Source organism: Chiloscyllium plagiosum, unplaced genomic scaffold (assembly GCF_037043375.1).
Source record: "Chiloscyllium plagiosum isolate Xiang-an unplaced genomic scaffold, Cpla_swu_hap1 HiC_scaffold_39, whole genome shotgun sequence".
NCBI lineage: Eukaryota > Metazoa > Chordata > Chondrichthyes > Orectolobiformes > Hemiscylliidae > Chiloscyllium > Chiloscyllium plagiosum.
Window position 1 is genome coordinate 34,394,524 of NW_028270177.1, and position 23,907 is coordinate 34,418,430.

General features: G+C 40.7%; 1 protein-coding gene across 2 annotated transcripts in view; it reads left to right on the forward strand.

The window, feature by feature from the left end:
• The window catches only part of efl1 (elongation factor like GTPase 1), a 263,785-nt gene that overhangs the window by 115,842 nt on the left and 124,036 nt on the right, over positions 1-23,907 (forward strand). For both annotated transcript variants that reach the window (XM_043677605.2, XM_087981251.1), the window contains exon 15: positions 9,099-9,231. In XM_043677605.2, the coding sequence (XP_043533540.1) occupies positions 9,099-9,231 (133 nt within the window). The remainder of the gene's footprint in view (positions 1-9,098; positions 9,232-23,907) is intronic.

Sequence of the window (23,907 nt, forward strand, 5' to 3'; positions counted from 1 at the left end):
TCAGGAGTACCTCTCTATATCTCTAGTGGGTCTGCCCTTTCAGTAAGACAGGCCATATCCTGGTAAGATGATATTAGTGTCTGGGACATCATCATATCCATGGCAACATACCATGCAGACAGTGTCAGCCTATAGCTTGACTACCCTCTATATTGGGGAGACTGGACACTGCCTCGCAGAGCGCTTCAGGGAACATCTCCGGGACACTCGCACCAATCAACCCCACCGCCCCATGGTCCAACATTTCAAATCCCCCTCCCACTCTGCAGAGGACATGCAGGTCCTAGGCCTCCTCCACCGCCGCTCCCTCACCACCCGACGCCTGGCTGAAGAACGCCTCATCTTCAGCCTCGGAACACTTCAACCCCAGGGCATCATGTGGACTTCACCAGTTTCCTCATTTCCCCTGTCCCCACCTTACCCCAGTTCCAACCTTCCAGCTCAGCACTGTCCTCATGACCTGTCCCACCTGCCAATCTCCCTTCCCACCTATCTGCTCCACCCTCCCCTCTGACCTATCATCTCCATTTCCACCCCCATTCACCTATTGTACTCTTGGCTACCTTCTCCCCAGCACCCCCACCCCACCCCACCCCACCCCCCATTTAGCTCTCCACCCTGGAGGCTTCCTGCCTCCATTCCTGATGAAGGGCTTTTGCCCGAAACATCGATTTTTCTGCTCCTCAGTTGCTGCCTGACCTGCTGTGCTTTTCCAGCACCACTCTGATCTCCACTCTGTGGGGCAACCTTTCCAAACCTCTTTATAGCTATCAGTAAATCTCCCTGTGGTAGCTAGTATATGCAGTGACTGTTTTGAAAATAAGAGTTCCCGTATTTTAAAAGAAAAGCTGATGCCAGTTCTTGACATGTCTGTAAACTTAAGGACTCACTGCATTTTATTTGGTCTGTCATTTTATGGATACCTTGTTTTTATATGCTATACTGAAGTGTTTGAATAGTCTGACAAGATTTTAACTAATATATTCTGTGTCTCTTTTTGTTATTTAAACAATATGCAATGCTACGTGGAAGTTCAATTCTTTATCCAAATGATTGCTGAAAACTGAAGTCCTTTGTTTGACAAATAAGATTTGATTTGAAAAAGCACTTTGTACAAGTAAATCATAATATTGTCGTTTAATGAAAGGCTGAATTTTTTTTGTGGATCACCTACCTTCTATCTGCAAAAACCAACCGCAAACTTCCAGTGTACCATGGTTTTCCTTGGCCAACACTTCTCTCTTGGGCTTGCTGCAGTGCTCCAGCAAAACTCACCACAAGCTGGAAAAACAGCATCTCATTTTCCACTTCTCAATATTGAGTTCAATAATCTGAAGATCTGAGCACTATCTTCCAACCGCATGGCCTTCCTTTGGATGTTCCAGTTTGCTCCCACAATCTAAAGATGTATACTTTAGGTGGGTTGGCCATGCTAAATTGGGCGGCACGGTGGCACAGTGGTTAGCACTGCTGCCTCGCAGCGCCAGAGACCCGGGTTCAATTCCCGACTCAGGCGACTGACTGTGTGGAGTTTGCACGTTCTCCCCGTGTCTGCGTGGGTTTCCTCCGGGGGCTCCGGTTTCCTCCCACAGTCCAAAGATGTGCAAGTCAGGTGAATTGGCCATGCTAAATTGCCCATAGTGTTAGGTAAAGGGGTAAATGTAGGGGTATGGGTGGGTTACGCTTCGGCGGGTCGGTGTGGACTTGTTGGGCCGAAGGGCCTGTTTCCACACTGTAAGTAATCTAATCTAATCTAATCTAAATTACCGTCCAGGGATGTGCAGATGAGATGGATTAGCCATCAGAAATGCAGGATTACGGTGAGAATGCGTTTGGGTTGGTTGCTGTTCTTAGAGTCAATGTGGACTCAATGGGCCACATGGCCTACTTCCATACTGTAGGGATTCTATGATTCCATGCACTCTCCCCTACTCCGACACACTAAGCCATAACATCACACAGGCTGCTGTCACCACAGCCAACTCATTTTCATTAATTAACAACTTTTCTTCCTCCCTGGCCACCATTATCCATTCCTTTGCACAACTGCAGTTCTCTCTGGTTTCCATCTCCATCAATCATTTGCTCCAACCCCCATCCCTCCTCTTCCACTATCTTCAGATTGTACACCAACCTTTTCCTAGCTTCTGATTAACTTAGAGCTTGGATTAGTACCTGGGAGTATGATGTTATTGCTGTCATTGAGACTTGGTTGGGGGACGGGCAAGATTGGGCACTAAATATTCCAGGATATAAATACTTCAGGCGGGATAGAGAAAGAGATAAAAGGGGTGGAGGAATTGCATTACTGGTCAGAGAGGATATCACAGCTGTGCTGAAGGAGGGCACTATGGAGTTGTGAGGCAATATGGGCAGAGCTCAGAACTAGAAAGGGTGTGGTAACAATATTGGGGCTGTACTACAGGCCTCTCATTAGTGAGCGTGAGATAGAGGTACAAATATGCAGACAGATTATGGATAGATTAATTTTTACAACGTTGACTGGGATTCACTTATTGTTAGAGGTTTAGATGGACCAGAATTCTAGGAGGATTTTATAGAGCAGTATGTAAATAGTCCAACTCAGGGAAGGGGCCATTCTGGACCTGGTGTTGGGGAATGAGTCCGGACAGGTGGTTGAAGTTTCAGTAGGGATTACTTTGGGAACAGTGATCACAATTCTGTAAGTTTTAGAATACTAATGGGCAAAGACGAGAGTGGTCCTAAAGGAAGAGTGCTAAATTGGCGGAAGGCCAACTGTAGCAAAATTTGGCACGAGCTGGGGAATGTAGATTGGGAGCAGCTGTTTGAAGGTAAATACACACTTGATATGTGGGAGGTTTTAAAAGAGAGGTTGATTAAAATGCAGGACAGACATGTTCCTGTGAAAATGAGGGCTAGAAATGGCAAGATTAGGGAACCATGGACAACAGGTGAAATTGTGAGACTAGCAAAGAGGAAAAAAGAAACATACATAAGTCCTATACAACTGTAACATGACCTGTTAACTCCTGTACTCAATACCCTGTCCAATGAAGGAAAGCATGCCGTATGCCTTCTTGACCACACTATCGACCTGCATTGCCACCTTCAGGGTACAATGGACTTGAACACCCAGATCTCTCTGTACATCAATTTTCTCCAGAACTTTTCCTTTTACTGTATAGTTTGCTCTTGAATTGGATTTTCCAAAATGCATCACGTAACATTTGCCCAGATTGAACTCCATTAGCCATTTCTCTGCCTAGCTCTCCAATCTCGATGGGCTGAATGGCCTAATTTTTGCTTCTATGTCTAATTTTCCTCGAACCTAATCTACTGCATCTTGAGCTTCCAGTATAGTCTTTTCTATATTGGTGAGATTAAACATAGACTAGGTGACCATTTCACTGAGCACCATTACCAGATCCTAAACAGCCATACTTACCACCTGGTTGCTGCCCATTTCAATTCTCCCTCCCACTCCCTCTCTGACATGTCCATCTCCTCCACCTCCAATGCCGCAGTGAATCAGACCAGAATTGGAGGAATAACACCTCATCTTCTGTTTGGGCAGCCTACAGCCAGAGGATTTAACATTGAGTTCTTCAATTTCAAATAACCTACCCACCCATCCCCTGGTGACCTTCCAGCCCTGCCAATTCTACTTCCCGGATCCTTCCTTCCAACTAAAGATTTACAAAGATGTTGCCAGGGTTGGAGGATTTGAGCTTTGGGAGAGGCTGCACAGGCTGGGGCTGTTTTCCCTGGAGCATAGGAGGCTGAGGGGTGACCTTATAGAGGTTTACAAAATTATGAGGGGTATGGTTAGGATAAATAGACAAAGTCTTTTCCCTGGGGTCGGACAGTCCAGAACTAGAGGGCATAGGTTTAGGGTGAGAAGGGAAAGATATAAAAGAGGCCTAAGGGGCAACTTTTTCACGCAGAGGGTGGAACGTGTATGGAATGTGCTGCCAGAGGAAGTAGTGGAGGCTGGTACAATTGCAACATTTAAGAGGCATTTGGATGGGTATATAAATAGGAAGGGTTTGGAGGGATATGGGCGGGTGCCGGCAGGTGGGACTAGATTGGTTTGGGATATCTGGTCGGCATGGACGTGTTGGACCGAAGGGTCTGTTTCCAAGCTGTACCTCTCTATGACTCTACCAACCGGATTTATTCCTCTCATCAACCAACCAGGCTTCAGCACAATCTTCACTAGCTTCGCTGTCTCCCCACTCCCAACCTCATCCCAGCCTCTACTCTCCTACCAGCCTTCATAACTTGACCTTACCTGTTCATCTCCCTTCCCACTGACCTATCATAGTAACCCCCTACCTGCATCCACCTATCATTATCCCACCCACCTTTCCCCCAGCCCCACCTCCCCCCTCCTATTTATTTCTGAGCTCTGTTCCCCCTCCCCAGCCCCAATAAATGGTCTTGACCTGAAATGTCGCTTTCTTCACCACCTGATGCAGCCTGGCTTGCTGTGTTCTTCCAGCCTCCTGTTTGTGTACGGTGTGCAGTTCTTTATTTTTCTGAAAGTAATCTAAGTCTGTAGGGCCATTGAGGGGTTATTTGCCTGGGGCTGGCTAGGTAAAAACAAAACTGTGGCAAGTTTTGTTTTTATTTTGTATATAAACAAGAAACTTACTTAAGAGACTAAACTTGCTCTTGTAAAAAAAGACCTATTACTGCTCCATTATAATTAACAATGTACTGACTAACTTGCTTTGAAATGTGCTGTTTCTGAGTTGCTGCCGTTATTGCTTTATTTATAAATAAAGGCAAGTGTCCTTCAGTTTTGAAAATATTATTACTTTGGAAAGTTGGCTGTTACATTTATCTGTACTCCTGTTTCATTGGAAATTAGATTATTTTATTTCTTAAGCCTAATGCTTTGAGAATTTTGAGTTGTGCAAGATGTCAGGAACAGCCTAAAATTCTTAACTAGCAGAGAGCAACTTAAAATAGCATGCAACATCAATAAAAGGACAGTCATATTTCACAACAGTTGTGTTTGTAAAAAGTATGCCCTTTAGATATTTACATGATTGTGCACTTTTGACATTTCTCGTGACACTTTGAAAGCTTGAATGCTTTTCTTTGGCTTCCCTATTTACATTTCAACACGAAGCAACTTTACTTAAAAAAAAATCCGAAAGATTGGCCTGAGTCAAGTTGATGGCCAAAAAATGGATAGTTCACAAAGCATGTTACACCGTACCAGTAACAGTAATACATTTCAGATTACAGCTCAGAACAAATAAACTTTCTCACTGGCTTTTGCTATTTGGTAATCCTACATCAGGGCCTCCTTTAAGCCTCAGACTTTGCAGATTGGTTTACTTCTGTCCATTCAAATGTCCATTGAAATCTGCAGTCTGCTGCTGTATGTGCAGGATCAGAACTTCCATTTTACTTTGTCTCCTCCACCCAGTAAGATCCTCTCCTCTGTCTCCTTGCATTTTAAATTTTTCCCTTCTTAACAACACCATGGCATCCTTTCCTCCAAATGATCACTATTCGCATGACTTGCTAATGTTGTTCTGAATTGCTCCTTGAATAAACTCGCTTCCAGTATCTGACCTTCTCTGGAAGGTCCTTCAAAGCACCTGACTTTGCTATTTGGCAAGTTGCAAGCCCATCTGTTCCGGTCTCCTCTCTTACCCATTGTTCTTCCAGATATTTAATTAGCCAACGTGTTTTCTGTTTGGTTCATGTCAACCAATATAATCCCTTAGGACTAAGTCAGACATGATCTTAATGTGAGTGATTGCTGTGGTATGATGGTTTTGGCTGAAAAGCACCTCATAGATAGTAATGCTTTTTCCCCTTACTAAGACCTTGCTGCTTTTTCGAAGTTATAATTTTAAATCTCTCCTGGCTGTTCTGCAGTCTCTTTTTTTGAGCACTTCACCTTTTCTATCCTTCTCAGCTCTCCTTTTAAAAATTGCATGTTTATCACAGACCCAAGTCATACCTCTGATTTTCGTCCGGATATCATAAATTCTTTTCACCCATTATGCTGACTCCTTATCCTCAGTGACTTCTGTTTCTTTCTCAGATGTTCTTTCCTAAAAAATACCTCCCTTCCCCCACTGTCCTCCCATCGTACAAACTCTCTATGTCAAAGTCAGAGCCACCATTTCCCACATCCTCAATGCTCTTGTGATTTTAATTACTGACAGGGCCACCTCTGACCATTTCCTTTCAGCTCTTACCACTTACATCCTTCTGGACCCACATCCAATCTCACATCCATCTGTTTCCTTTATTAGTTATTTACTTCTGTACAGTAAATATCCCAACTCACTTTATTGACATTGAATCAAAATCCTGAAACTCCCTTCGTAGTAACATTGTGCATGCCCATAGATCTCAAGAACTATAGCAGATCAAGAAGGCAGCTCACTACCATCCTAAAATCTTAAGGGAAATTAGGGATGGAAAATCAACACTGGCCCAACCAGTGATGTCGATACCAAAGTTTTGAAAATCTTAATCTTCCAGTTATTTGGGGGGGTATTGATTTGCTCAATTTTTCCTTTACTTTTATTTTGATATCCTTGTTCCCAGAAAACTCTAGTCATTCCTTCGCCAACAAGGTAAGGCTACTTTTTTTTTGTTCCTTGGAACCCAAGGAACCTACCCAGGGTTGCAGAATCGAGCTCGAGAGGGCATCAGTTTAAAGCTAGAGGAAAATTAATAAAAAGGAACATGAGGAGCAACTTTTTTACACAGAGTGTGATATGCACGTGGAAGTGGTTAAGGTGGATACATTAATGATGTTTAAAAGACATTTGGACAAATACATGGATGAGAAAGGTTTAGAAAGAAGTGGGCGAGGTGCAGGGAAATGGGGTTAGCGTGGATAGACATTTTGGTCGACATGAATCAGTTTGGGCCAACCAGCTTGTCTCCATTGTGTAAGACTCTGACTATTTGGTGCATAACTAATTTCTCCATTATTTTCCAGCTTTAGTGAATGGCATCAAATGCTATTGAGCCTTAGTTTCCTCTCCCAAAACCACCCAGGATCATCCTGGAGAGTAGAAAAAGAATTCCTGATTTCTTTTCTCTTAAGGCTAATAATTTTCTCAAACTCTGCCTGCTGCCACTACAGAATCAGTCCTGCTGTCTGTGTTGTGTCTTGTAACCCCATCCAACTTTTCTTTGCAAGCCAGACTTCTTCAGGCTGTCCCACCCATCCTAAGTCCATCTTTCGCCAGCTTCCTTTCTCTCTCCTCCTTTTCTACTTAAAATCTCATTTTTTCATTGAGACTCACCCCCTCCTCCATTGATCCATTGCTCACTAAACTGCTGACCACCAATCGCTCCCTTCTGCCTCACCTTGCCAGCTGACATTATGAATGGTTTGCTCTCCTTAAGTACTGTTACCTTTCAAATTACCTGTCATACCCCTACATCCAAAAATATTGACTGTCCTTACAAACTACCATTCTGTTTCCACAGTGTGAAATGTGTTGAATTTCTCCAATCAGTTGTCCGCCATTAGCTTACTATCATAAAGTCACAAACCAGTCATGACTGATGACCTCTGTGAATATGGTGCATTATTTTTCATTCTCCTGCTTGACCTCCATGAAGGTATATCTCTCAATCCTGCTCCATACCTTTTCTCCATCTAACGCAGTGATTCCACTCGCATTCAGTCACACTTCTGTATCTGGTTGTACTGGGTAGCTTCAGCAATGGAATCCCATATATTGTTCCAGTGTTGTTGTTCCTTAGTTATAAAAGATCTAGTCTTAGCGGTACCTCTTGTTCATTTGCACACCAATGTTTGGTATTGCTATCTTGAGAGATGGTATTAGTTTCCACTTCTATCTGGGCATACCAAACTCTAGCTCCACCAATTACTTCTTTGTCTGATGTAGCCTGTCTTGCTCTTGCTTTGTTGCAAAGGGAAGTTGCAACTTTTGAGAAGACCAAAGCCACTATCTTCAACCCCAGCTGAAAACTACATGCCTTTACCATAGATTTGAGCCCCCTTAAGGCCACTGCTGCAGGCTGCCTAAAAGTCTGTACCAGATTGCCAACTGGTACCTCTTCAACATTCTCCAATTCCTTTCCCATGAGCAGAAACAAGTCCACACTGTACAGCAAGCCAAGATCTGTTCAAATTTCAGCTGAATTTCCAGCCCCATGTCCTCTTCATTGCAAAGGCTGCCTGGTTCACCTGCTCTAACATCACTTGTCTACTTGTTTGCTCTTAAAACATTCATCCATGCCATTAAAACTTAAAATCTCAACTATTGCTGTGTCAACAACCCGCAGCCCCCTATAAATTATTTCAAAACCTGTATTCTTAGGAATTCCTTTTGTATACAAAAGGCACAAGTTGTTAGGGGCCAATGTCAGTATAACTACAGCAAAATCAAATCATTCCCTAAAGCAATTGAAAATGCACTTCTAGAAATTTAGCTTAATTACTGAAAACAATATTACAAACTCTGATTGCACAGCAGCATCTCTTGGAAATTGTAGCAGCAATACGTGGTGATAGAATGTATTTATTTGTGTAAGTCCATTCCACTGTGCCACTAAGTGAATGGAGATTTGTATTAAGTTTAACTGTTTACAAAAGTGTGTGGGAAAACAATTCTAAAATCCTGAATGCCTTTTCATAAAATTAAGCATTCCAGCTGATTTTGCCTCCCATGTTTCTGTAATCCTACCGTTGATTGCTGAATGTAGGGTGGCATACTGAAGAGGTTAGAATTATACTGTAAGTCTCAGAGCCAGGTCTGACTGGCTTGTTAATGCTATCTCAATCTCTTGAAATGTTATTTTCTTTTAATTCTTTGCAGCAAATAGCAGTTTGTGTAATATTTAGAAAGTTAGCCGTAATCTTCCGATAGGCACTAATGGATGCTCAGACCTCTAAAGTACAATTCGTTACTTGACCAGCAGAAACATAGCATGATGTGATTTCAGATACCGTAAATTTGTCTTGCTGATTTATGCTGAGAAATGTAACTTTAACATATTTCAATTGATTTTGTTATCTTTTGTTGTTAACAAGTAAAGGGTGTATACAGTGACGCTGTGAGAAATAAATTTTGTATTCATATGAATTAATATTTCTCTAGTTGCCAGAGAGATGCTCACCGAATGATGACCTGTCAATCCCACACTTGGCTTGTTGTACAGTGGAGGACTTGTTCCTGCTCATGGGAAAGGAATTGGAGAATGTAGAAGAGGTACCAGTTGGCAATGTGCTCGGTAAGGTTTTGCTGTTGAGTTTCTCATCAGCTTGTAGATCATGGTACAAAGTTTACAAATGGAATAGTTCAATCCTGAAAAAAACTTAGTGTATATAATAAACTTGTGTATAATACAAGTTATTTCCATGTTAAGAAAATGAAATATTTCAACCCTCCTCTTGCTCATTTTGTAATTCAGTTGACCAGTAATAGAATGTTGGATGAGCTGAAGTTGACAAGTATGGAAACCTAACCAGCAAATAATTGGAATAGTTGGCTCTGAAGGTGACTTAAGATATGATTGATGGGCGATGATAAAAATCTTTGAGGCGCTGTACTTTTCAACATCAGCAAAGCATATAATATCGTCACTGCATCAGTAACCTGATATATTGCTGTAGTAAATTTCCTCTAACAGTGCTGATTGAATGGCTGTTGTATCAAGCATATTTAGTTTTGTCAGAAACCTGGGGAATTGACCAAACAGTGTTCTTTATTCGAACTGAGAGAACAGCAAGGCAGGTTGCAATTTAGTGAATCTTTAATTGGAACATTGTCTTGCGTATTCTCTGACTTGAGTAATTAATCTAACTTAAAATTGACTGGATTTTTTTCCGTAAGGCTTGAGAACTTCAGTTAGATGACATCTGTACTGAGTTCAATCTTTTTAATCCAGTCATTTTATCAGTAAACAGACAGCAGGTGCTTTTCCCAATTTAATCATATTTTCGTCAAGTCCATTTTGTGGGAAAAAGTCACAGAACAATTTGATTCAACTGCTTAAGTAAACACCACTTACTTGGGCTCAAAAGCCTTTTGAATTAATGGATAACTTAAATTAAGTGCATAAACAAAAGGAGTATGTGGTATTGTATTCTCGTATCTTATGAAATCCATCTAGGTTAGAATATAGACAAGGAAAGAGGAAATGAATGGTAATTGCAGTGGATATAGCATTGATCTTCTCTGGATCAGAATCAAGTTTGCACAGTTTGGTTACAAGTCTCCCCCAAAATTTAGTTCCGAAGGATCATATATGAAGCCGTTTCAGTGGGCCATATGATGGAACTGGATAGATTAGTCACCATAGCATTGCCCTTTGTAGAGTTTACAGAGAATCAAATAAACGCTAGTTTGCAGGATCTTCAGTGTATTCCAAACAAAGTTACTAACATAGTTACATATTCTGAGTAAGATGTTGGCCTTGCCATCAACACCTATATCCTATGAAAATATGGGAAAAACTCCTGAATAAATGGTGCTGAAGGCTGAGGGGTGATCTTACAGAGGTGTACAAAATCGTGAGGGGAATGAGTAGGATGAATAACCAAGGTCTTTTCCCTGGGGGTGGGGTTAAGTCTAAAGCTAGGGGGCCTATTTTAAGGTGAGAGGGAGGGATTTACAGGGGAACCAAGAGGCACCTTTTTCATGTAGGTGATGCATGTATGGAACAAGTTGCCAGAGGAACTGATGGAGGCTCCTACAATTTCAACATTTAAAAGGTGTCTGGATGGGGATATGAATAGGAAGGGTTTAAGAGGGGCATGGGCCAAATGCTGGCAAATGGAACAAAATTTATTTAGAATATCTGGTCGGCATGGACGAGTTGGATTGAAGGGTCTATATCCATCTGTACAGCTCTGTGACTCTAATTGTGGTGGTAGTTCCTTTCTTCTGTTTCTCTTTTTCTATGTGAGGTTTAGGAAGGAAATTCCAGAGAGAGGAAGAGAGTCTCAGACCCTCGAAGATATGGCTGTCAATAGATGGCTAATGAGAGGCGAGAAGCTTAAAAAAAAGTAGAGTTGGAGGAATGTTGCCCCAGATAAGTTGTTGGAGACAGTTTGGGATCCTAAGATGAAAAACAGTTTAAAATGTTATATTGGAGGAGGGGAGCAGGAAGATCTGGCTGATGGACACAACAGAGGACTGGGCAAAGTGGTGTTTTTGGAGACTTTTGTGAGCAAGAAAGAGCACCCAATGGTTGGTTCTGAAGGCGACAATAGCATGTGATGAAAAAGCAACCATTAGTGGAAGTGGAATGGAATGAAGTGTGGCAGAATCATGGGATCAGAATTTACCAGAGGATCAAGGTTGTGTACAGGCTGTACCTGCCTTAAATGGTGACTGGGGAAGAGGATGGCACAGATGGCGAAGGAGTTTAGTTTATGGGAGAATCTTTCAGATCTAGAACTCAACAGAGTTGTGCCTCCTCCAAATGAAGGATTTCCGATCTCTCCGAGACTTAAAAATTTCAGCCTAAAGAATGAGAGTATATATCATTTGTGTTTTAGTCAGGAGAGTGAATAGTTGTCGTAAGCATAGTGTTCTTTATATGGTTGTGAACTTCCTATTCATAGTACGAGCATCAAATGCTTTCTTTTTAAAAAACCTGTGAAAACAGGAGGATGTGGATCATAACTGAATAAAAAGCAAACTAACTACATGAATTAAGGCAGTAAGGGTAAAGGTGGTGACCACGCACTTTGCAAAAGGCGAGAAGAATTGGTGCTGGGACTACTGGGCCAAAGGCTGTTGCATCACCTCGTTCACTATTTAAAGAAATGACTTAGATTTTGTAATCAGGAGCAGAATTTCAGAATTTGTGACTAACATCAAATAGTGGGGTATAATTAATACAGAGTATATTGATTAAAAAAAGGAAAACATTAATGAACAGAGTGAGCGTGTAATTTATTTTGTTCATTCATGGGAATGTGGCTTTGCTGGCTGGACCAGCATTCCTTGCCTATCCCTAGTTTCCCTTGAGAAGGTGGTGGTGAGCTGCCTCCTTGAACCACTGTAGCCTATTGGTTGTGGATGCTTCCAGAATGCTGTTAGGGAGGGAATTCCAGGATTTGGACCCAGCAACAGTGAAAGAATGCTCCAGGCCTTTGACCCAGTAGTCACAGCACCAATTCTTCTGGAAAACCACTTCTTGCCTTTTGCAGAGTGTGTGGTGTTATGAAGCTATGGATGTACTGTACCTTTAAGAAAGTTAAAAGCTGGCAGAACTACCTGACAACACCAAGTGTTCTCAACAAGATGCAGTGCAGCATGTGGTCCAGCAGTTAGTGTAGCTGGTTGCTTGGAGACAAAAACAGATTTAAATTAGGCCAATCAGTGTAAATTATACCCCAAAAATACCAAATTCCAATCAAGTTTGAATTTAGTATATTGACAATCTTAAAAGCCAATGACACAATCCGATGCTTTGGGAGTATTGGACCAGGGAAAATTGAACAGTTGGGAGGAGAACTGCCACACCACCAGCATGTAGAGACAGTCCGGAGAATAGCTCTCTTAAGGGTATCTTTAGCGATCAGTAATCTGTGAAGCAGAAATCCCTAAGAAGAAGAAAAGAAGATTCGAAGTCTGGCTGGTTTTTGAAGGTTGAATTTCTTTCAGTAAATCTTAATTGGGGGATTTTATTGGACTAGTTTTATAGAAGGGAAAGTGAAAGATAGGTTAGAGGAGGGAGTTGTAAATAGTTGTTGCTTAATAATGCTCTGTTATTCTTTGAGAAATAAAGTGGCTAATTTTTACTTTAAATAGTTCTAGGACTCTCTAAGTTTCACAGAGTATGACATGAGATAAATCTTTTCTGTGTTGCTGGTTTAAATTAAGCAGGAGGGTTTACCCTGTGTCACAACAGTGGTCACCACGTTTATCCTTAATGCCTTAATTCATGTAGTTAGCTTGCTTTTTATTCTGTTATGATCCACACCCTCCTGTTTTCACAGGTTCTTTAAAAAGAAAGCATTTGATGCTCATGTGATGAATAGGAAGTTCACAACCACATAAAGAACACTATGCTATTGAGTTCAAGATTTGAAAATTCTGCCCTGAAACTGAATTCCTTCGCCATCTGTGCCATCCTTTTCCCCAGTCACCATTCAGGCAGATACAGAGAATATACAACCTTAATCCTCTGGTAAATTCTGATCCCATGATTCTGCCACAAATAGCACTTTATTCCACTTCCACTACTGATGGCTGTTTCATTATATGCCTCTGTCACCAACAGATCTAACCATTGCATGCTCTTTCCTGCCTTCCACCAGTCACCAAAACAGGAGGCTGAAGAACACAGCAAGCCAGCACTCACTGGTGTTCAACATCCAAATCTTCACTCTCTTATAGGTGATAAGATAGGTATTACAGCCAGATTTGATTTTGATTTCAACTGATATGCACAAGATAAAAATTAGAAATGGAACAGAAATTGATTCCATTCCCACCTCTTACCCCCATGATCTTGCCCTCGTGAGATGAAGTAACTTGGGTCATTCTGGAGGTTAAACCTGGGCTTTATTACTTTATATGGATTAGTACCAAAGTATCCATGAAGTCACTGGGGAAATAACATGGCACGTGTGTGTGTATTATAATATATGCACACTTGTCTATTCTATTGAATTATCCTTCTGGACTCTAGATACAGGAAAAAATATATTAGCATGTACATTGAAATTTATGCTGGCACTGAGTTCTCTCTGTTTGTAATGTTTTTCTGTTGAGCAAAAGTATTATGCAATTTGAATTGATGATTTATTATGTTAACTATGCATAAATCGGGTACAGAATGTGATAGTTGAATGAAATTTTCTGTGCTGCACCACTTCGCTGCAGTTTCTGTTTAATGTTCAATGATAAATACAGTCATGATAAATGTGGTTCTCATTTCTTGGTTCTCTATTTAATTAGGATACAATATATAGTGATGATTTTTGCAAATCTGTGAATAAGGAAGCAATCTAGTTGGTAAGATAGGGAATTGATAAGTGCTTGTTAATTGAAATACCAATGTGTCATAATCAGTGAGTGAGTTATACGAGTAAATGAAAATTGGCATATGCTTGAAGATTGGGTTGGCACTGCCATATTTCAAAGGGCTAATAAATGAATTAATCTTTTAATTATATTGAAGCTAATAAAAAAATTTATGAAGCTGTTAAATATTGAGTCAAAAGTGAACCTATTTTAATTATTTAACAGTGATTAAACTTTACAAAATGCAATTTAACTTGTATATGTAGCTGTCATTCTGAGGGAAGTAGTAGTGTAAATAAACTTTTCATTAGCAATTACTTTCTATAATCTGAATGGATAAATGTTCTTGGCTCCCTGTAATTTATCTACCATACCACCCATGTTAAATGTCTTTATTTTATTAATATGTATGTTAAGTATAGAATTTTAGATAGATATAGATTAATAATGCTCTTCCCCTTACTGATTTTTGTGTTTGGTTCTTTGTTCTCATACTTGTCGTCTGTGCTGCTCTGTCTGGAATCAGAAGTTAAGTTTCTCTGTTGTGTCTATATGTCACTTATGCATCCATTACACGTGGAGTAATTACCATGGGCTTTTACTGAGACATTGTCATCAAACTCTTTCCAAACTTGGCAAATTTAGATTGATTCACAGTTTAAAATGCCAATTATCTTTTAACATGGTTTGAAATATTTACATTTGAAGATAATTCAACTCGACTGAAAGAAATACTAGTATCAAACTACTGTTGGCAAAGAGTCAATTTTGTGCAGATAAATAGGTCCAGTGTACATTTGACCACTTCATTATGGATTGTCTATCAATTTACAGTAGAAGAGAGTGTTATACTCATGACTGCTTTGTTGTAAGGAAAGTTAGGAAAACTCAGTTTTTAAAAATATTCTTTCATTGGATGAAGTTGTCACTGGCTAGGACCATATTTATTGCCTATCTCTAACTGTCCTTGAGAAGGTAATAGTGAGGTCCCTTCTAGAATTGTTGCAATCCACAGTGGTGGATGTACACTAGGTGTTTAACATCTGTTGTTGGGAAAATGTGGGAAAAGGAGATAATAACAAATTTGGAATTCATTATATGATCAAGCAGAGTCAGCATGGCTTTATGAAGATGAAATCATGCCTGAAAACTAGAATTCTTTGAAGAGGTAACGAGCAAGATAAATAATGGGAAGCAGTGGATGTAATATATTTGGATTTTTATAAGGGGTTTCATAAGGTTGTTTAATGAAGTAAGAGCCCATGGGTTGGGGGTAATAAATTAATATGGATTGAGGGTTGGCTAATTCATAGAAGGCAGGGAGTTGGGATAAGGGAGTTATTTTCAGAGTTGCAACTGCCGACCTGTAGGGTGCCACACAGATCAGTGTTCCGGCCACAATCATTTACAATATATTTTAATGACTTGGATGAGGAAATTGAATGTAATATAGTCATGTTTTTGGATGACACAAAAATGATTGTATAGGCTGATGATAAGGATAACACAAAAGAATCTACAGAGGGATATAGACAGGTTAAGCAAGTGGACAAAAACGTGGCAGATGGATTATGATGTGGGAAATGTGAGCTTGTATACTTTTGCAGGAGTTATATTATTTAAATGGAGACAGGTACAGAATAGAGGAATTTGGGAGTCCTCATGCACAAATCACAAAAAGCTAGCGTCCAAGTTTACTGGATAATGCAGAAGTCAAATGGAACATTGGCCTTTCTTTCAATGGGAATGAAATAAAAAAGTAGAGAGGTTTTATTAAAATTGTACAAGGCATTTTTTTGGACCACAGTTGGAATACTGTGATAAGTTTTGGTTTCAAAGAACAAGAACAAAGAATTGAGAGAAGTACAGCGCAGGAACAGGGCCTTCCGCCCTCTGTGTTCTATGACCAAGCCAGCTTTGTATCCATCTAGCCAGTCTACCCTAAATCCCATGTGATTTTGGTTTTTGTACCAATCTGCTGTGTGGGACTTTATCAAATACCTTACTAAAGTCCATATAGATTACATCCACAGCTCTCCACTCATCAATTATCTTTGTCACTTCTTCAAAAAATCAATCAGGTTGGTGAGACATGATCTTCCCCATACAAAACCAAGTTGCCTGTCCCTAACTAATCCATTTTCTTCCAAATGTGCATGTATCTTGTCCCTCAGTATCTTCTCTAAGTGCTTCCCCATCACAGACATCCGGCTCACTGGCCTGTAATTTCCTGAATATCCCTGCTTCCTTTCTTAAACAAGGGAATGACATTGGCTATTCTTCAGTCCTGTGGAATTTTGCCTATGGTCAAAGAGGATGCGAAGATATCTGTAATGCCCCAGCTATTTCTTCCCTTGCCTCTCATAGTAACCGGGGATAGATTCCATTTGCCCATGGGGACTTACCTATCTTAATGCAATTTAGGATACCTAAAACCACCTCCTTCAACATATTGACACTCTTTAGAGTATTCACACACTCATCCCTGACCTCAACATCAGTCATGTCCTTCTCTGTGAATACCGATACAAAGTATTCATTAAGAATATCTCCCACTTCCTGTGGCTCAATGCATAACTTCCCACCTTTGTCCTTGAATGGGCCTACCCTTTCCCCTGCTACCCTCTTTCTTCTAATATATGCATAAGAAGCCTTGGATTCTCTTTGACCTTGTTTGCTAAAGACATTTCATGGCCCCTTTTAGCCTTGTTAATTCTGCATTGAAGTTCTTTCCTGATTTCTGTGTCCTCCTCAAGGGCTTCATCAGTTTGTAGCTGCATAGACCTATCATATGCTTCCTTTTTCCTTTTGACTACACTTACAATTTCCCTTGTTATTTATGGTTCCTGAATCCTGCCATTCCTATCCTTCAATTTTGCAGGAATACACATGTCCTGCACTTGAATCAACTGCCCTTTAAAAGCCTCCCACATGCCAGACATGGATTTGCTCTCAAATAACTGCTCCTAATCAGCAGACTTCAACTCCTGTCTAATTTGGGTGTACTTGGCTCTTTCCCAATTGAGGGCCGCTCTGGTCCTTGTCTAGGACTACTCCAAATCTTATGGATGCTATGGTCACTAAGCCCAAAATGCTCTCCTCCTGAAACATTGACTGCCTGTCCTGACTCATTTCCTAATGCTAAGTCTAGTTTGGCCTCCTCTCTGGTTGGATTGTCAATGTATTGTCTCAAAAAGCCCTCCTGGACACATCTCACAAAATGCTCTCCATCTCAGTGACTGGCTCTAAGGGAGTCCCAGTCAATAAGAGGAAAGTTGAAGTCATCTACCACAACTACCCTGCTTTTTTCACACCTTTCCAGTATCTGACTACATATCTGCTCCTCTGTCTCTCATGTGCTGTTCAGAGGTCGAGAGAAAATTTCCACCATTGTGATTTCACCCTTCCTATTCCTGAGCTCCGCCCATAATACCCCACTGCACGATCCCTCTGTGTGTCCTCCTTATGCAAGGAAAGATATACTGGTATTAGAGGCAGTCCAAAGAGGTTCGCTCGGCTGATACCAAGTGTGGAGGCACTTCTGAGAAGAGGTTGAGTAGTTTGGTCTGTACTAGTTGGAATATAGAAAAATGAGAGGTAACCTTATTGAAACTCAAGTTTTTTCGAACGCTTGATATGCGAGATGTGGATAGGTTTTCCCTTGTGGGACACTTTCGGACCAGAGGGCCTAATGTTAAGATAAGGGGTTGCACATTTAAGACAGACATGAGGAGGAATTTCTTGTAAGGGTAGCGAATCTATGGAATTATTTACTGCATAGGGTTGTTGAGGCTGAGTCTTTATCTGTGTTCAAAACTGAGATAGACTGATGTTTAATCAGTAAGGGAATCAAAAGGTGAGGAAAAAGCAGAAAGGTGAAGTTGAGGATTCTCAGATCAGCCATGGTCTATTTGACTGGTAGAACAGTTCTGTTTCTTATGGTGAACATGTTCGACAATGCACGAGTAAATGGTTGGACCAGACGTGAGAATTCATTTCTTCATTGTAATTTTGAAAATTTTGAACAGCCAGTCTTAGAAAGCTATTTGTTAAAATGTTCCAAAGTTCAAAGCACACAATTGAATTATGTTAGATCGGTTTATGGGAATTTGCAATAGCTCATTGTGTGAATAAGTGGCCTGGCAGGGAGACAGGGAGACATTATGTTGTGACTGATGAAGGGTCACTGAATGTTGACTGTGCTTTCTGTCCACAGCTGCTGCCAAACCTTTTGAGTTTCTCCAGCAATTTTTGGCTTGTTTCAGATGTCATCCACAATTATGTTTTATATTATTGGCAAGAGTTGTGTGGTGGGAGTGATGGGTTATCAGGAATCAGTTAAGTATTTAGGCCTTCATGGTATAGAGTTGATCACCTGTTCTTTTACTGCAAATCAATTTTAAATGTTTGTGTCTTCAACAGTATTAATCATTGCAATATAAAATATTGTTTTAATCTGTAATTATACAGATCAATTTCCTTTTGACAGATTTTCTTGACAGCAATGGTGCTTTGTTATTGAACATCATTCAGTAGTTCCTTTACTGTCTTTGACTCAACTACAACTCAGTTGGTAGCACTTTCACCTATGAATCACAAAGTTTCTCAGTCCGTGTCCAACTCAAAAGGCTTGAGCCCAAAAATCGAGGTTCGTACACCAGTGCAGTGCTGAGGGAGTGCTGCACTGTTGGGTTGCTTTCTTTCTGCTGAGACATTGAACCGAGCCCCAACTTGATCCTTGGGGTGTAAAAGATTGTATAACCCTGTTGTTGTGGTTCTGTTCGCTGAGCTGGGAATTTGTGTTACAGACGTTTCGTCCCCTGTCTAGGTGACATCCTCAGTGCTTGGGAGCTTCCTGTGAAGAGCTTCACAGGAGAAAAGACCTTGTCTGTTTACCCTATCCCTCGTGATCTTATAAACCTCTGTAAGGTCACTTCTCAGCCTCAGCCACTCTAGGGAAAAAACGCCCCAGTCTATTCAGCCTCTATCCCTCAATTAACATCACAAAGGCAGATCTTCTGGTCGTTATCACATTATTGTTTACAGGAACTTGTTACTTACAAATTGGCTGCTATATTTTCTACATAGGACAGTGACCATATTTCAGAAGTAAATGCTTTGAGCCAGTAATCATTAAACGTGCCCTATAAATGCAAGACTTTTTTTAATGTTTGCTGAACTGTAAGTAATAAAATCCCTGAGTACATACTAACATTGAAAGTCATCTTTCATTTTGATATATTTAGTGGTTTCAGTTTCCAAGTACAACTTAACTATTGACTTTTTAATGTTCCTGATATGCATTTTCTCAAGTGTAAAAAGTGGCATACCAAAATGTCATCTAATTAAATCAATATATTTAAAACTTAAGTAAATTATTTTAATTTAACAACATAAAAATCATCTGGTTGGCTATCTTGATAATTTGAATCGCAAACTAGAGATTTTATTCTACTTAGGTCAGTGATTGAGTCATGGATATCAAATTTGGAAGAAGTCATTCAGCCAATCATGCCAGTGGTGGCACTTCAACTAAACCATTTCGTCTGTTCTTAATTCCCTCTATCTTTTAATAATGGGCAAATAAAGGTTGGTTGTGTTGAGTTTGTTTAAACATACAAGTTAATTGTAGTCTTACACTGTTAAACGTTTGAGAGACAAGCAGTACTTCTGATTTTTTTGTTTTGTCATAATGTTTTGCTTCTTCATCAGCCAAACTGAACAAACTTGGTTCAGTTTTGTTGGATTGTCTCTTAGTTTGGTCACTAGGAGGTGCTGTAGTGTAATACATAGACATTTTTCTTCCCTCCTTTTTAGTTCCACTACCTGAAACCCACAGAGAAATCTGGGTACATATATCAGTGAAGGCAGATTCAAATGTGAGTCTCCTGGTTCATGGCACCATTCATGAAAATGCAACGACATTTTCAGTGAAAACAGGTTACCTGGGAGACCTGCTGGTAGAGTGTATTCATCTTACTGCATGAAGAGAGACCCAAGTTTGACTTGCAACCTCCTTTGATATGGTAATGTTTGTGTTGACGATGTTTTGTTTTGTGAAAATTTTGTCACCATGAAAAAAGAAATTCTTATGTGTTTTTTTAACGTTCTTTTTACTTTTTTTTCTTATGGTAACTAGCAGACAGCATAAGCCAGCAGCAGCTGCTGTACTGATTAGCCACTCAGTGGCTCTGAATTTAGTAAACCATGGATTTAAGTCTTGGTCAGTTCTCTTCAAGACAGTCCAGATACAAATGAGCAAACCAAATGTGTAGCTATCGGATTATGAGACACTAAATGCTCAGTCCCTCTGAAAGAAATTAAAACATGAACATATATGTAAAATTGATCATTGTGCTCAAAGTTATAATCATTTCCTGGTATAACTAAATAGGTTATTTTACTCAACCTTAAATTAACATTTCTTTGTTAGCTACTGAATAATTTCTGATTGCTGCTTGAACAATGTGATAATTATGGATTCTGGATAATAATTGTAAGTGTTCTGTCTATCCCCAACAAAATATTTCTTGAGGTGGCCACTAAGGAGTTGCAATAAATGAATCACTTATGATTAAAGGTAGAGTAGTTATTCAAATATGTAGAAAGAAGAAAGATATTGATTTGAATTGTATCCTTCATTTAAAAGACAATGAAGTGCTTTTGATGTGTGGTCACTGTTTTATGGGAGTACACAGTTAATTTCTGAAGTAGTAAAATACTACAAAGAGTATAAAGATAAATAATCATTACATCTGATGTTGCTTAAGGGATAAGTATTGGCCATAACATTGCAAAAACTCCTTTGCCATTCAAGGTATTACAGGGAACCTCGGATTATCGATTATTCGGTTAATCAATTAAATGCTTTTCCTCTGGGGCTCGGAGTTTTTAAAGTCTGCTCCCCATTCAGGAGACTGCAGCAGCACACACCACGTGAGACCCCACTCCCAACACCAACCCCCACCCCCCCAACACTGTCCCCTGCCCCCGTCCAACACTGCACCCCACCCGCCCCCAACACCGTCCCCTGCCCCTGTCCATTGTCCTCCCCCCCCCCCCCCCCCCCCCCCATTTTTTACCAACGGCCACCCCCGCCCCCTCTCCGGGCAGCTGGACTGTACACCAACAACAAAGCCGCTGCTGCTGCTATTGTGGGGTAAGTCTCCAAATAGCGCACACACACAGACAGACGCCCAACTTTTTACTGCACCTTTTTTGACAGGCTCCATGTTTACCCTGTACAGGACAATGTTGCAGAGATTATCTGGGAAAGGGGTGGGGGTGTGGTTTAGGGTACACCCCTGTGTAGAACTCCAGGGAAAGTGTGGGGGGAGAAAGAGAGGGTGGGCAGTCAGTCATTTGGAGACAGTGCCTGTTTAATCACAGTAAACAAAAGATGTGATCACTGTAGGAAACACGTCTTTGATGTAATGTTTCTGTCGGGACCTCGAGATGTCCTTCGGATAATCAGATTTTTGGAGAATTGATATTTGGATAATCAAGGTTCCTCTGTACTCCCTGGGATCTTTTACGTCCACATGAGTGAATGGATAATATTGAGAAATCATACAATTCTCTGATAACTTCAGCATCTCACTCCTTTTGATATTCACTGAGCCATGCCTGACACTTGAGGCTCAAGAATTAAACTGATTGTAAAATATTGCAATTGATTGGTGAAATTCCAGATCTTGTAGAAAAATAGTATTTAAGAGGTAAGAGGTATTTTTTACAGTAACAGTATAATAAACCTTTGTTCTGTAGAATATAATGAATGAAGAATACTGGCTTGTGTCCCTTGAATCTTTCAATCTTAATTTATTTGTATTAATCAATGCAAATTGACAGTCAAGGTTTGCCTATAATCTTAGCATTTTGCCAATGAAATTATATAAAGCACAACAATTTAATTGAGCGTTAGAGCATGCAAATAGCTTTGATATTTAAGTGAAGAGTTTATGAAGTTATTACAGATCATGACATGAAATATTGTTAGACTGTGTTTGGCGATGATTAGATACTTGCTGACCTAGGGTGAATGATCAGCACACTGACAAATGGGTGAATTCAGGATTCCCTACTTTTTAAAAAGTAGGGATGGAGTGTTGAAGAAGTTCAGGATTTGAAAAGGGGCATAGAGTTAAGGCTAGGATGCTACCTTAGTTTGTATATGATTGTGATTTTTGTTCTTTAGCATTAACTTTTTAAATCTGGATGTGAATGGAAGAAAAAGTAAATGTTCTCACAGTGTAAGTAATGACACTTTAGTAGGTGACACTTTAGGACTTCATAAACAGCAGGCTTCCTACCTTCCAGAGAGTAGGTGCTGATCTACCTGAGGTCAAATAGATGCTCAGATCATTCTGCACATGCCACATAGATTAGATTAGATTATTTACAGTGTGGAAACAGGCCCTTCGGCCCAACAAGTCCACACCGACCATCCGAAGAGCAACCCACCCAGAACCATTTCCCTACATTTACCTCTTCACCTAACACTACGGGCAATTTAGCATGGCCAATTCACCTAACCTGCACATCTTTGAACTGTGGGAGGAAACCAGAGCACCTGGAGAAATCCCACGCAGACACGGGGGGAATGTGCAAACTCCACACAGACAGTTGTCCGAGGCGGGAGTGGAACCCGGGTCTCTGGCGCTGTGAGGCAGCAATGCTAACCACTGTGCCGCCCCTTAATGTCATAATGTAGAAATATTGTTTCAACCCTCATAAGGGCCTGACATCCACATTTTTGTCAAACCTTTCTCATGATTAGGTTAAATTTCATACTGATAACTGACATAAAAATTTAAAAATCACACAACACCAGGTTATAGTCCAACAGGTTTATTTGGAAGCACTTCTCCTTCATCAGGTGGTTGTGGAGTATAAGATCATAGGACACAGAATTTACAGCAAAAGTTTAGAGTGTGATGTAACTGAATTTTGAGGTTGAAAAAGACCTGGATTGTTTGCTAAGTCTTTCATCTTTTAGAATGCCATGTTCAGTTCTTTCATATGTAAATTCTAGAACTTTCTTAAAGTTACATTCTCAAGTGAACTTTAACAATAAGTACCATGTTGGCCCAGATAATACATTGAAGGTGTGAGGTGCCCTATGTGAGGCTGTCTGCACCCCAATGTTCAGACTGATTCTGATCTAAAAAAGGGGTTTACAGAATCTTACATGGATTTATGCAGTTTAAAATGCAATTCTGCAAGTACAAGTTCATCCCACAAACTTATACGTGTGTGTAAAGAGGTAGAAATCTGTGAGAGGGTGTATGTGTGAGTATGAGAGGGGGTCTGTAGGAGTGTTTGTGTGTCAGTAGGAGTATCAGGGTGTGTGGGTGTTTGTGTGTGTGTGTGTGTGTAATGCAGCGCAGTGGGGTCACCTGTCGTGTGACATGAACCCAAAGTCCCAGTTGAGACCATCCCCATGGGTACCAAACCTGGCTATCAGCCTCTGCTGGCCACTTTGCGTTGTTGCCTGTCCAGAAGTACACCTTGGAGGATGGTCACCCGAAGGTCTGAGGTCAAATGTCCTGGGCTGCTGAAGTGTTCTCCGAGTGGGAGGGAACACTCCTGCCTGGTGATTGTTGTGCAGTGTCCATTCATCCGTTGCCATTACAGGTGGGGACACCTCCACCACGTACGAATCACTCATGTGACTCTGCCAACGTTGTCCATCTCATACACTGCAGGCAAGGATGCCCTGAGACATGGTATGTTGGTGAGACCGAGCAGAGGCTGCGGCAATGGATGAATGGACACCACACAGCAATCAACAGACAGGAGTGTTCCCTCCTAGTCAGAGAACACTTCAGCGGTCCAGGGCATACCTTCGGGTGATCATCCTTCACTATGCTTGGGCTCATGTCACACTATAGGTGACCCCACTGCACCATGCACACATTCTCTC